Below are 15,591 nucleotides of genomic sequence, written 5' to 3'. Positions count from 1 at the left end.
AGAATGCTATGAAGGCAAAACCCCCAAAAATGCTACTGAATGCACATGTACAGTATTGTATATATTTCAAATTAAAATTATTTTTACACTTTGTACATTGAATTGTGATTGCACTTAATAAAGCTATATTACAAAAACAAATAGTCATGAAATGACATTTCGTTTGCAGAATAATTTGGAGTAATCATACATTTCTCACACAACCCTGTATTGTACAATAGCATCAGTGCACCTGAAGGTTTGATGGCGCTTTGTTAGCCATTGCTTTGATTCTGATGGATTCTTAAATTACAGCAGGATCTTTGTCTCAGCCTGAAGCAGTCAGCTTTGTTACCCTCTGCAGTATTAGAATAGTTGTTTGGCTGTCAGAAGTGGCACAGGGCAAAATAAACAATTCTCCAAGTTTGTTACCAAACATAACATTTTAATCTGAACTATTTCTCTGTAATTCTGTCACAGTTATTGTACTTTTCCCCTCAAGCTTTCCATATAGTGCTAGGAGAGGTTTAGAGGAGAGCTGTGATTATTTGTTTCATAGCAAAATGCCATATAAAGGTATTAATGGTAGATTCTTGGTTAGTGTTTCTGAGCTCCTACTTCTTTAGAGAAGCACTTGAGGCCACAGCGTCATGAAAGATAATTAGATCTTTGTTTTCACACTGGATCTTTCTGCTGAGAGTGAGTCAGTACTTGAATTCATTACTTTGTTCTCACTAATTTCAACAGGTGAAGCTTCTCAGAATTGGAGTTTCTCCACTGGAGAGGGAAACAGTCCCACCGGCCTGGCTGCCAACTCCGTGTTTTAGGTAGCCTGGTGCCAGACCGACGCTTGCCCTGCAGCTTCCCACCACGCGTGGGCCAAAGGAGGGAAGATGTTTCAGAACAGAGCCCACCAGCTCCCATGCAACAGCTTCTCAGGGGTCCTCTGCCTGGCACTGGGCTCCAGTGCTGAACTGGGGGCTGGACATTGTAGCAGGACTGGAGAACTCAGGGGCTGACACAACCCGGCTGATGGTTCTGTAAACCTCTCTGCAGCACTGCAGAGCCGGGCTCCCAGGCCCCCTAGCTCACAGGTATTCACAATGATGATACTACTTCTTTAAATGCAGCTTCAGTACAAATGCAATTCATCTCATGCATCACCCATGTCCTGCAGACAGCTTGGCTTTTGCACAGCAACAGCATATTTCTTTATACCTTTAATACTTGTCTGTCTGCTGAAGTGCTGGATGAATCACAGCTGTATCCATATTTCTCAGTGTCCAATGTGAGCTGTCTTCACTTCCTACTGCAAAATAGCACACCAGTGCCCTGTTTGGTAACCCCTGACAGATAAGCTGCACCTATTTAAAAAAAAATTTCCACCACAAATGCTGAGTTTTAAAAATGTTTCACAAGGCTTCCTGATGAGGACATAATGAGCAGAATTTAACAATATAGATAAAACTACTGCAGGACGGCTTATTTTCTCACTCATCCATCAGTCAGTGGCTTCTCAACACTTGGTGATGGAAGGAGTTGATTTCTCCTCTTACAAGAACATTTTTTTTCCCACTTTCTTAGGTCATTGTTTTGTGCTTCTGAGTTAGTTTGGGTATTTGGTAGCCTGGTGCTTCAGCTATTCAGAGCTGCTCCTGTAGCCCTGTTCCTACTTAGACATTGACAAGCCTAACACTAATGTTTCCTTATAGGAGCCTCTGTATATGCACTTGTCTCAAGATCAGTGGAATTCCTATGTCTTGGCAAAAATAAAGGTTTGGTGTGTTAAACTGTTTCACCTACAGGCTGGAGAAGCTGTTTGGCTGAGACAAAGCTGAAGTAAGACCAGCGTGAATCCAGACAGCAGAGGTGTAGATGGGGAGCAGCATCCAGTCATGCTACAATCTGTCACAGCTACCTTTTCCACCATTCGCACTGCCTCTCTTAAAGGCGCAGTAATGCTTTAGGCAAGAGGGAGTGGGACAATACACAGGTCTGTACAGCCAGAGATAAAGTATAACAATGGCAAGAAATGACAGCAGCATGAAAAAGGTATTAGCCACATGACCAGTAAGAAAGAAAGAATTTAGGAATAAGTGTTGTCATCTATTACTGACAGAAGGTGATGCAGAAAAAAAACAAACAAAAAGCGTGTGTCACAGCCAGTAAATGCCACCCTTAGCTTGAATGGACTTTCGTGGAGAAAGAGAGATGAGAGGGAGCACAGTTTGTACTGGGGAGAGCACCCTTAGATCAGTCATGTAGAGCTGTGAGATCATTCCAGTGACATTTAAAATTTGTAAGAAATAAAAGTAATTTACAAAAGTAGTAGAAAAAATACAAGAATAAAAAACAGTTTAGAATAAAACACATGTAAAACTAGAGACTTTTATACCCTGATAATTAAAACACGCCGGGGAATTGACCTCCTCAATGAAATGGCATGTGGTTTGTATGTGCCACATGAGCTCTTCTGGTTGAGAAGGCTGGATGGCGGTTGGAATGGGCACCTGTGCTGTAGGATGGATTTGGTCCATTGGAGCTTCTCTCATCTCTGCTTGGCTTTTCAGAGTGAAGAACACTGTGGAAGGTAACATTGTGCTCGTATTGTTCTTTCATCCGTTGTATTGTTTCTCGAGGGACATGATGAGTATTTCTTCTGTAAAGTCAACGTTAACAGAAAATACAACTATTTAGCTATCCCTGTATTAGAGGTTATCTGAAGCTTGCTACAGTTCCTCATATGGTCAGGATAACAGTTCATGTCCCCACTGATCTACTTCTAGACCTTTTTTGTCCAGATTGTTCTTCACTTCCACCTACTTCTTAAAAATATTTTTGTGATTGCTTAAAAAATGTAACGCAAGTATTTTTGTGGGCAGCCAGGCCATAAGAAGTTAGACAAGTGCCTTGAAATGAAAGAGTGATGTAGAAGACCTGTGTATTATTTTATGTATTGCTGGGTTTTGGTGCTAAGGGGTTGTTAGCCTCAGGGTGAGCTTTTGTACATCTGAAGAAATGCAGACAAGGGCTGGAGATAGCCCAGGCACTGACTCATAATCAACAAGTGCAGAGGTCAAAAACCTGTTGTTGCTCTGAGCACAAGTGTAGGAAAATCATACCTGGTGTGGCTCCGGCTTCAGTGCAGATTGGTAAGGGGAGGGGACCCAGATGCTCAGACATGCCGGGCTGTCTGGGAAGGCCGGAAACAGCCACAGCCTCTCTACACATTAGTGGGAATTATTTTTCCAAAGACCACAAGGAATTTCTGCTTGTCTGTGAGTTTGCAAACTCTGAATATCTTTGGTTTTGCTATTCAGCTCTATAAGGCACAATTTCTGATCTAGAACCTGTTTGTTCTGCATTCATATTTTCAAAGCCTTGTGTTGTGCAAATCCTGCATCCCTCAACATTGGAGCAGCTGAGGGAACTGGGGCTGTTCAGCCTGCAGAAAAGGAGGCTGAGGAGAGACCTTATCGCTGTCTACAACTACCTGAAAGGAGGTTGTAACATAGAGGGTGCTGGTCTCTCCTCTCAAGTAGCAAGTGATAGGACAAGAGGAAATGGCCTCAAGTTGTGCCAGGGAAGGTTCAGATTGGATATTAGGAAACATTTCTTCATGGAAAGGGTTGTTAGACATTGGAACAGGCTGCCCAGGGAAGTGGTGGAGTCACCATCCCTGGAGGTGTTTAAAAGATGTATAGATGGGGTTCTTAGGGACATGGTTTAGTGCCAGAGTTAGGTTATGGTTGGACTTGATGATCTTAAGCGTCTCTTCCAACCAAAATGATTCTATGATTGTTTTTTCTGTACCTTGGCCTCTAATGAACGATTACTGGTAAAGTCTGCCTCTGCAGTGATGCCCTGCAGACGGCTCCCAGCTGGAGCTGCGGAAGGGGGAGCTGACACACACGGCTGCTGAGGCTCTTGGTGTCAGCCCCAAGCCAGCAGCCGCCATCTGCCATGTCCTGCCTCACCGCGGAGCCACCAGCACCCTGGGTCACAGCCCGCTGCCATTTGTCACTGTCATGCACAAAAAGGAGCAGCGCTGACTTTGGACTAGAGATCCCAGCTGGTACCACATAATAAATCAGTCAGAATGAAGCACCCATGACCTGTTTACTTGTGATAACAAGTAAGTTACCGCCTGTCAGCTTCTGGATCTAGTCAATGGGGGTGCACTCGCCAATGTAACACAGTTTATAGCCAGTTGGTTAAGAGCTAGAAAAGTAGCCCGCATGGATGTTTTTGTGATACAACCATCAACCCTGCAGCCACTAGTCAAACTAAGATACTTAGAGCCATATTGGGCTGCCTCTATATCCTATCAAGTCATGTGGAGTTGATACGATCATTGGATCCTTTTTTTTCTGTGTATGGTAAGATCTTTAGAAAGATCCTCTAGAACCCTATATATTGACCACACTTACTGTAGCATCCCACCACACTACAGTAAGACAATCTTTGTTACGGTTACATTTTCTAAGAACATAAGTCTGAATATTGTCTGCAGTGCTTAGATGTGCTTTTTGTGCCCAGACATAGAGAATGCTGCTCAAAATACAGAATAAAAACCAATATTCTTGCCCCGAGAAGCTTTCAGCATAGAGACATGCTCCAGGGGGTTGCTTTTTCTACTGCCGGACTCACTGCAGCACAAGTCAGGCTCTTTCAGGGCTGAATTCACTGCAGACCAGGTTCTGAGAAATAGAAATTTTCCACAACACTCCTTCTGTTGTCATGTACTAGGTTACTTTTTAGGGTATATGAAGAGGAAGAGAGCTGACCTTCCTCAGAACACATCAATAAGATGAGAAGCCGTCTCTACTGTATCAAAGAGAAGATGTACCTTGTCAGTTCTCGAACATTGAACTTCCAGGGTGTATCTGGTTCTTGAAATATAACTTCATATCTATTTTCACGTGCCTGAAGAAGAACACAGAAGTTTTAGACGTGTGACTGCCGAGCTCAGGAATCTGCCAGACCGCCTGAGATTTTATCTGGCTAAGACAGGGGTGTCAATCTCATTTTCAATGGGGCCACATCAGCCTCCTACATTTCTGTAGGAGTAGTTACATTTATACAGTCCTAAAATTACATTTGGCCCTTTGAAGGCAACCACGAGACTGATGTGGCTGCTGGTGAAAACGAGTTGGACACCCCTGGGCTAAGAGATGTATCCTGTGTACCAGGAGCCAGAAAAAGGAAGATAACCATGAATCCCATCAATGGGCTGGTCTGAGGCCCAGTTGGTTCATTTCCTTCTACATCAAAGCATTTGAGTCTCCCAGCAAAACCTGCCTCAGCGTTGCCCCCAGCCCCTGTCCCCCACAGCCAAACCATCCTGGCACCTGAGGAAGTCACAGAGGGTTCCAGAGCCACAGGTTGGTGGAGCTTCTGAAGTGTGAGCTCAACATGGATCAGCCATGATACTTCCAGCCACTGAGCCTTCAGACCTCAGTTTTTTTCAAGATAAAGCAACATATTTGTGTATGTGTATATATGTATACATACACACACACACATATACGCACAGAAATAGACATCACATGTATGTATTTACTACAGTAATTGATTGCTTTCATTTTGATTTGGGGGAAAGGAAGCAGGGAAATCTGTTGACCTTTTTTACATCTTGATCCCCTGGCTGTGCTCCCTTGCTCACTTCCTGGGCACCCACAAACATTCACGGCTGCAGCTAGAGTGACATGTCCAGGCTTTCCAGCATCACGATTCATCTTCTGGCAGGAGATACCAATGTGTCTTCGAAGACTCTTTATGGTATATTTTTCACAAGTCATAAACTAAAATTGTAAGTTACATCCTGATATATTTGTCAACTAATAGATTGGGAACTGTTCAATCCATGTCACTGCTGGGGAAGGGGATGACATCCTCATCACCAGGAAGTAAAAGGGCAAGTTCAAAGACACTTCAGTCTTTCAACTGTTTTTTCCTTCACTGAGTGATACAGCTGACTAGACAAAACAGCTACACTTGCACCTCTTTCCCTACTTTGTCACATTATCAAGCTTTAACTCTAATTAGAGAACTAAGGACAAATAAATGTAATTATTTTTAGCCGTGTTAAAAACAGTTACAGTCAGATCACCTCTTAAATACCATAGCTGGCCATATAAAAGCAAAAACTCAGAGCTTTCCCTACCATCATCACGTACGGCTTCATTTCCCAAGCATGGATGTTGGTATTATCAATAATAACGGGGCTTTTCCCATTCTTCATTGCCTTGCGCGCTGTAATGTAACAAACACGTTAAGTAAAGCTAACATACTAAATAACAGACTGAGCCAAGTCTTACCAGCCCCAAAGTGTCCCCTCTGCCTACTGCTGGCACGCTGGGTTCCCCAAGCGCGAGCAGAGGTCAGTGTCCAGCTGATGCTCCCCTGGAGGAGGAGATGCAGCCACCCAGTAGTAAGGTCTGAACCTCTCGTAGAATGAACTTAGTGGTATCACAGCACTAGGTATTTACACCAGCTACAAATGGCTTCTATTTGCAAAAGATCCCAGGTTTATGACCTATGAGCAGCTGCTGGGCTGGCAGTCGCAGGACAGCTGCTGTCACCAAGCTTCAGCCCTGCTACCTCACAGCCACCGCTTTACTTTCTGAAATAACATCTATCAATCACCAACATTTTTCATTTTTTCATCTCTCGTAAGTCAGAGAAAATAAAATCAGATTCTATTTTTTTTTAACCAGGAGCCCATGAAGTGCACTGTATGACACCACTTTGAGATATTTTATTTTGGGGGCTAAGTTTAAAGACAGACTGGCAAGCAAACCCCCTGGATTGAGTGTGGTCACCTCTCTTCTGGTTCCATTTGTGCGCATCCTCTAGGAGGTCAGGCTCAAACACGTATACACCATTTTCGATAAAGTAGTCATCAGTACTGAGAACTACAGCACTGGGATACTCACGTTTCAGTTGTCTGAAAAAAAAATATATAAAAGAAGCATTAATATATGCTAACACATGCCTTTAATAGAGACCATTAAATCAAGAGCCATATGAATGCTCTGCAAATATACACAATTTAAAAATATCCCTGCTTAGAGGATCTGAAAGTATTGTAATCAATAGATGGACATATAGAGCGAAAGGAAAGGAGTTTAAAGGCATGGCCTTGATTCCTTTAATTCAGCAGAGCAATCTACACTGCTCTACCAACATAGGAGTCTTTAATCATATTAATATATTCAGTTTTTCTCTCTGTCTCAGAAGGCATGATTATAAAAAACAAACCAAAGCAAACAAACATGCTAATTGCATGGATGTTGGTCTCAAAAGACAATTTGACCACGAGAGTTCTGTTACAAAGAGATTTTTGAAGATAACCAGGAGGAATGTGCCATCCAGTAAAGACGGGCTATAGCACCGTCAGCTTGTCTTCTTTTTTTTTTTCCTTTTTGTTGTTGACTACAAAGCACTTTTTTAAAAAAAATTGCAAACAAATATCTGAGTGCTCAGTCAATATTTCTTCTTATTTGTTGCAATTTTATGGTTCTTTCTGCTTTTCATTTCACCGTTTTAGTTAATGCTCCTCTTGTAGAGGTGAGTAATTTCCATTTCTTTTCAGCTTTTAATCATGTTTTATAAACAAATCTGAGTTGCTTAGATTGGCAGCCCCAAATGCAACAGACCCGTAAAACTGTGCTGCGGTGCTCTGTGGCACAGGGCAGCCCCCATCCCTTCACACCGACCTGTGTCCCACCACGATACTCGTTCACACCGCGATGCCCACAGAGGGTGGATGAATCGTGTCCTGCCAAAAGGCGACCAGCTGCCTTGCAGGCAGTGACCGGCTCTAGGAGCTGGAAGTCACGGCTTCTGGGGGGTTTAAATATGAAACATTCCTCTGCCAGCCCTTAGAGAGCACAACAACAACAACAACAACAAAAACTTAATGCAAAATTGTGTTCCCATTTGTGTGTGATCCAGATTTATTTGTGTCCATAGACAGAACTGTCTATTTTTTCACTCGAGGGAGTGCTGGGGGAGGAGGGAGTCTCTGCAAGAAGTCAGGAAGAACCCACAGCATCATCTCACTGTTCTCTGTCTCCCTGGGGCCCAAAATGCCACTGAAAAAGAAATTAAGGTCAATCCAGAAATCCCACAGCTCTTGGGCATGAATGCTGCTGCCCTGTTATCGCACACCAACCACATGTATTCTCCAGTCCCTGGGACTCGTCTGAGCCTCCTTGATAAAACACTTCCATCCTCACAAGCTGCAAAACAACTATTTCTCTGTGTCTCAGTTGAGCAAGGGAAGAGGTGCCTCTAGGTTATCAGTGAAAAAACACAAACAGAAAAGGCTTAATTCTGTCCTCTTCAGCTCTGCCCTAACCATTTACTTACAATTTTACCCTAATCTGCCTGCTAGCAGCAATTCTTCACTAGGACTGCATGTTGCATTTAGTTGAATAAAGGTCAGCTTCTAGCTTTGCTCCATCTCCACTGTAACCTTGATCATCTGCCAATTAATTAATAATAGTATGTGGTAATGACCTCCCCAGAAAGCAGAGACTCATTGCTGATGGACCAGCCAGGGTGGACTTCACAGCGCTGGGCTGTAGCCACTAAATGATGTAGCATTTAGCACCTACATGTCATTATCTTCCAGCTCCAAAGAGATGTTTTATCCACATAATTACTGCTGGGCAAACAGATCTAACAAAAGTCCTGTTGCAAACTGTTAGCAAACAGTCAAATCATTTTTGCTTTAATTTTGGACCCAGGTAAATGAAAAGTATGGGTGCACCTAATGCTTATCTGGTTACTCTTGTGCTGATAAACTGATATATTCAGCTCTCACTATATTTCAGCACCTCACCTTTCCCACTGCTTTACCCATCTGCATTGCCAGCTCTTCTCTAAAAATTTGACTGTGCTAAAACAGGTGTCATCCCTTTAGCTACAGTTGGGCACATAAAATTGTACACTTGAAGAAAAGATCTCAAGATTACCTGGGCACACTGCTGGCTCGTGTTCAGCCGGCTGTCGACCAGCACCTCCAGAGAAAGTGGGATGTATCCTCCACTTGCCATAAATCTCCTCAAACCCTTTTTCCCCCTTCTACAAGGTGAAGCAGATTTCCACACCAGGTACTGCAGCTGACTAGATCAGCTGCCTCAGTGAATAGGTAGGTGGCTTTAGCATCTCCTGTGTTATTCATCTGAAGATGCTTTCCAATGATTTATATTGGTTATAAGTCCCCTTTTTTTTCTAAATATCATCTTCATTGTTTTCAAGTAATCATTTCATATTTTAAATGTACATATAGATAACAAAATATTCATGGTTTCTACTAGCTGAATTCTTGAGAGTACTTGGGAGAAGTCTCCATGATCACTAGTAATATAGAATAATTTCAGTTGGAAGAGACCCTCAAGATCATCGAATCCAACCATAAACTAACTCTGGCACTAAACCATGTCCTTAAGAACCCCATCTCCATCTCTTTTAAACACCTCCAGGGATGGTGACTCCACCACTTCCCTGGGCAGCCTGTTCCAATGCCTGACAACCCTTTCCATGAAGAAATGTTTCCTAATATCCAATCTGAACCTTCTCTGGCACAATTTGAGGCCATTTCCTCTCGTCCTATCACTTGGACAGAAAAAAATCCATAACTCTATTTCATAGGCTGTTTTTCCATCAGAAAATTTGAAAATGATTTCTGGTTTGAGCCTCGTAAGCAGATTGGAAGGAACATTTTCAGTGCTCAGAAGGCAACAGAACAGTACATCAGGCAGATCTCAGAGCCGGCAAATTCTCACGCTACCTCCCACATAATGCAGATCAGAACACGTGTGCACTGACATCACATACAACCACTTGTTCTGGTCACTATTCCTAACACAAAACATTCCACGGTGTTTAAAAACCTTTTGTTTCAGCCAAAAAAAAAAAACAAACAGAAGAGATCTGGAGCACATGCCCGGTGCTACCAGCTCTCTGCTGTGTTATAACAACGGCTGGTGCCCCGAGGACTTTGCCCTGCTGGCAGAGCACGTACATGCCTTTGGTACGTGCCTTTGTGCCTCGCCCGCGGGCTCAGAGCAGCGGCTGCATTTTGTAAAGCACCAGGCTGCATGTTCCACTCGATAAACAGAGTCAGGAGAATCACCTGACGCACTTTTCTACTAAGGAAATGTTTACAATGCGCGGCCACCTGGGAGCAGGAGCTGCAGAGCCGAGGTCCACGAGCCCTGTCGGAGCCGCAGTTCTGCTGGGCTGGCCCAGGGCCGGCGGTGCTGGCACAAACTGGGCAAAAGCAACAGGGAGAACTGGAGAAGAGACAGATTATGCCAAGCAGTGATGCCTCAGCACCAATGTGGGTTTTTTTCCCTTCTTGCTCCTTCTGTGCTTCATAAGGGAGTACAAGAACAAATTCAAGAGATAAATCAAAGCAGTGGCTGAAAAGTTGCATGTTTGATCATGCCCAGCCTGGTGCTTGAGCAAAACTGCCAGATGGAGGGTTACATATAGCACGAGTTGTGCATCACAGCAATATCTTGCAGAAGAGCTGGAAGAAGCTACTGTGCAACGAGTCTGTTGGGGAAGCAGGTATGAGCTTGTATGCGGCTCATTAGAGTTCTGAGACATTTTTGGAAGCTATATCTGCTGCTGCACCTCAGATAACTGTTGTCTTAGCAGTTGTCCAGGTCTGATCACAAGATCTGTACTGTGAAGTCAAGGGGTAATGTGTTCAGGAGGAGGGTGTTACGCACACTTGATGGAGGCGATTGGAGATGCCCAACTATCCCTCATCTCCTACGTGCTTCTGCTGGTGGCGACATACAGTGAAGGGTCAGAGGGAGCTGGTTAGGGTCACATCAAATATGTGTTCAGGGAAGTATATTCTAAACAGTGAAGCAACTGGAAAGGTTTGAAACTTGGTGGTGAGCAGATCAGTTCCTTGTTCTACCTCGACTGTTCAATACATCACATCCTTCGTTGTCTTTACCAGAAACCAAAATCCAGACCCGAACTGGTCTATGCCAATGTTGTGCTTCTCTGAGCTCGGGGAGTGACTGGGATGGGGAAATCATTTAACAAAGGTGCTGTTACTAAATCTTACAAAGTTGGATCCAGGTGGTGCTGGGTGTGGTTACTGAAGGGTCAGGGAAACCAGTCGTGGATCCAAGGTTGTTCCTAGGATTGTGTGACAAACTGAAAAGGGAGCTGGAGCTGTTGTGATATCACCAGCAATAACGTCCACAGTTCCTGACACTTCTGAGCCTGGAAAGATGTGCAAGTTGTAACAGAAACACTGGCTGATACAAAGAATGAACAGAGGTGTGTGTGAAAGTGTCAGAAGAAACAACAGAGCAAAGGTTAAAACAACAGCACACACTGACAGTCGTTATCAGCAATAAAACTGGGAAAGGTGCTGTTTACACATCCCAAAGGCCAGTGCTCCACTAAGGCCCAGCGCAGGTAACTTGCTGCTGGAAGATGCAAACTCTGAGAGCAGAGGTGAGGACGGCCGGGGGGTCACAGCAGCACATACGCACCTCCCTTCCTCCTCTCATTCCAACAGGAGAGAGGCTGCAGCTGTAAATACACCCAAAATGGGAAAATGAAAATAACAAGCAAAAACTTTGCCTAAGATCCATGGAGTACCAAGGAAACAAAATTTGGAGGCGAAAAGATGGCAGCGTAGTAACAGCTCCCTGCTGGAGCACACAGCAGAGCTGACCCACATGCACCCCGGTGCCACCGAGAGGAACCCAGAAGAGGAACTGAGGATGGGAGAGCTGAAGGTCCTTGTCCTCTCTGATTTTGGGCAGACCGCCTGTGCACATGCATCTTGGGGCCTGCAAGTATTTGGCTGTGATAGCGTGAGTGAATAAAATCTGAGAGAATAACTTCGAATGGATAAAATGATCTTACCAAGGATTTTGCAAATAAATACCACTTTCCTCCTCCAGTGGGATCTTGCACTGAGCTTTGCTGCGGTAGTTTTCTGCAAGCATCACTTTGCTTAGCACAATGTGTTTAACAACAACAAAAGGTACATAATGTGGGAATAGCAAATCTCAGAATTTTCTTGGTGCAATCCTTTCGTAATCTGGACAGAGTTAAGGGAGAGGTATTAAATGCTATTTTTATGTCTGCCCTTTGATCTGTGTACTGCTGAATGGCCAAATACAGTGATACAATTAACAGGGGCTAGAAACAGAATGAGTTCCTCTAACATTCATCTCACGGGAGACTAAAACAACACTTAAAACTGATTTTGTTGATCTGTCATTAATAGTTCATCTTGTGTTTTGACCTAAAAAAATAGGTGAGTCAGTTATTTGCACTGGCTGAGAATATGGCCCCAAATCATTACATTCTTGTACTATGTGAAGACCCAAACCACTCTGAAGGAGAAGGGGCTTGTACTTGACCTCTTTAGGGAGAGACATCTATTTTGGGTCTCAGTAAAAACACAGTATTTGGCCATTCATTCAAGCACTTGATCTTGCAGAAGTCCTGTGAGGCAGAAGGCACAGTGTGACAGGGAGGACTGTACTGAACAGAGGAAACTGCAGATGAACCCGGGGTCTCACGCAGCTTCTTGCTGCCACCATTGACAGCAGAGCCTTCCCTGTATCAGCCCGTGATCCCAGCGCTGGTTCCTCACCCGAGCACACTAAGAAGACAACAAATGCTCCTCTTTTGATGGAGAGTGGGTGGCACTGGGAGCTGTGAGATCCCAGACTCTGAGATTCTGTGATACCAGGCTGTGGCTATGCTGTGCCACGCTGAATGCGGTGCCGTCTCCCAGTGCTTCCCTCTGGGTTTTCCCACCCATTTTTAATCAGTCTTGGAGCAGTTGTCTGCCTGTATTATATACCACTACAGCTCTGACCAGGAGTGCAGGAGATCATGAAAACAGAAGTCAGAGCTGTTGTCAGTTTTCACAGTCGGAGAGAGGAAACACTTGACTGTGTGATTAACCACCACCACAAAAAAAAAAAAAAAAGGCACCAGTCTGACACTTTTTAAAGAAGAAACAGAACTGCCTTGACTTGGGTGATTAGTCAGTCTTACTAGAAGCATTCCTTTGGGTGTGCTTACTCAGAACACCACCACGCACTCCTGTAGGCAGTACACCCATAGAGCAGTTACAGGTAGTGGAGCAATGAAACTTTGAGCCATTTCTGAAGACACAGGAGGTTTCCAAATGGCTGCACTAATTCAAGGTTCCTGCGAGACTTCCACTTCCCTCCCGAGCCAGAAAACCAGCTCTGAACTGGTGCCTCAACCTCCTTCCAAGGCACCCGACAGCAGCGCTCCCCAGTCTGTGCTGCCCAGCGGCACCCACAGAATCACAGAATGTCAGGGATTGGAAGGGACCTCAAAAGATCATCCAGTCCAATCCCCCTGCTGGAGCAGGAACACCCACATGAGGTTACACAGGAATGTGTCCAGGCAGGTTTTGAATGTCTCCAGAGTAGAAGACTCCATAACCCCCCTGGGCAGCCTGTTCCAGTGTTCTGTCACCCTTACTGAGAAGAAGTTTCTTCTCAAATTTAAACGAAACCTCTTCTGTTCCAGGTTGAACCCTTTACCCCTTGTCTTATAATTGGTGGTCACCGAGAAGAGCCTGGCTCCATCCTCGTGACACTCACCCTTCACATATCTGTAAACATTAATAAGGTCGCCCCCCAGTCTCCTCTTCTCCAAGCTAAAGATACTCAGCTCCCTCAGCCTTTCCTCATAAGGGAGATGCTCCACTCCCTTAATCATCTTTGTTGCCCTGCGCTGGACTCTCTCCAGCAGTTCCCTGTCCTTCTTGAACTGAGGGGCCCAGAACTGGACACAATATTCCAGATGCGGTCTCACCAGGGCAGAGTAGAGCAGGAGGAGAACCTCTTTCGACACACTACCCGGGGGGTCAGGGGCTCCCCCAGCCCGGCCCGGTTGCGCCCCGCGGCGCCGCTTCTCCCCGGCACACACACACACGCACAGACACACAGACACAGACACACACACACACACACACACACACACACACACACACACACACCCCGAGGGAGCGGCCGGAGCCGAAGGACAGAGACCCGCCGCCGCCACGAAAGGCGAAGGGCTCGGGAGCCGCCGCCTTACCTGGCCAGGGTGCTCTTCCCGGAGCCCGGCAGCCCCCGCAGCAGCACCAGCCTCCCGCCGAAGCGGCCCCGCGGGGGCTGCAGGCTGAGCCCCCCCAGGGCGCGGAGCAGCTGCTCATCCATCCCCGCGGCCCAGGGGCCGGGCCGGTGCGGCCCCGGCGGGGAGCGGGTAGTGGCAGCGGCCGGGCCCGGCCCGGAGCGGCGGGGCGGGAGGGGGGACCCGGGGCGGCCGCTCCGGAGCCCGGTCCAGGCCCCGGGAGAGCGGCGGGGGCCGGGGATCCGGCCCTGAGCGCCCCTACGGCTCGTTCTGCGCTTGGACGGGCGAGCGGGCGGAACCTCCCGTCCCTCAGCGGAGGGTGGGTTTGGATCTGAAGTTTCCGAGACTCTTCCCCTGTGAAAATGAAAGTTGCCTTAAAGAGAAATAGACAGGAACGAGAGGACATTCGCGACTCATATAGCAGAACGATGCAGTTATGGCACTAGCTTTGAACTCGGAACATTAGCCCAAGGTATCATCTTTAGTTGTTTAAAATAAAGATTAATCTCCAAATTCTCAAAGATGGGATAATAGAAGCCAGTGCTCAAAACGTTCAGTCCTAGATACTGCCTGTATGTACCGAGAACTACAAGGGCATCCAAGAACGGGATTTATCAAATAACTTCAAAAAAGTGGAGCTATCTATAGTATTCCTGGTCAGTCCCTTCTCCCTCCCCTCCCACCTCCCCAAAAAAAAGCACAACCCAGAACAAACCCCACCCCAAAACCAAACCAGAACAAAACACACACACACACCACAAAGCAACAAGACACAAGGTTTGCAAGCAGATGTAGCTAAGTAACTGTACTGCATAAATGACCCTGAGCATCACCCTCACTACATCAACTGTGGTTTTTTTCAAACATGAGAAACTACAGGAAGTTTAACACCATTCATTTCCCTGCAGAAAACCTGACCTGCTTCAACTCGATCACCACACAAGCCAAAGAAAGAAAGGATAGTTTCCAACTAAACCAAAAGCAGCTGGTGTGGTGCCACACTCTCCCTCTCAGAGCCATTAACAGCATCAACCCCAGCTTGGTCAGAAGCCAGGTGTGCATGGACACACCGCCACTGAACCACCCTGGCTAAGCTGTAGGTTTAAGAGTTCACAAATAGTGCTGAGGAGAAAGCTTAGCTCCCTGTGATGTGGCACAGCAATGCTGCTGAATCAAAGGGGGAAAAAAAGTGGCAGGAAAGATCTATAAACCCTGAAATTCAAAGATAACAGGGGAGTTTGAAGTGAACTTAAACTGGCAACACCCTACTAAAAAATGAAACACCTTTTGTCCATATAAGAGTGCTCTGAGATTTTGAAAACTGTTTTTATTTTAAGTATTCTGGAAGGTCAGTATTCAGTAAGAGAAATAGAGGCATTCAGATTTCTCAGTAAATAAAAGTAGGAAGAAAATATTAACCCTTGAGTGGCATTTTCTTGAAATCAATCTAAA

The 15,591-nt window shown here is 45.4% G+C and overlaps 1 protein-coding gene across 1 annotated transcript; it reads right to left on the bottom strand.

The window, feature by feature from the left end:
* Positions 1 to 48: 48 nt before the first annotated feature.
* On the bottom strand, positions 49 to 14,469 carry N4BP2L1 (NEDD4 binding protein 2 like 1). Its single transcript, XM_082046481.1, has 5 exons — positions 14,104 to 14,469; positions 6,804 to 6,928; positions 6,146 to 6,234; positions 4,829 to 4,905; positions 49 to 2,638 (listed from the first exon to the last, which is right to left on the bottom strand). The coding sequence occupies exons 1-5, from the start codon at positions 14,223 to 14,225 to the stop codon at positions 2,410 to 2,412; spliced, it is 642 nt and encodes a 213-aa protein (XP_081902607.1). The 5' UTR covers positions 14,226 to 14,469; the 3' UTR covers positions 49 to 2,409.
* Between the last annotated feature and the right edge of the window lie 1,122 nt (positions 14,470 to 15,591).

Source organism: Streptopelia decaocto (genome assembly GCF_964273445.1).
Source record: "Streptopelia decaocto genome assembly, chromosome: 1".
Classification (NCBI taxonomy): Eukaryota; Metazoa; Chordata; class Aves; order Columbiformes; family Columbidae; genus Streptopelia; species Streptopelia decaocto.
The sequence above is the reverse complement of the archived record's forward strand: the minus strand, read 5'-3'. Positions and strand labels throughout refer to the sequence as shown.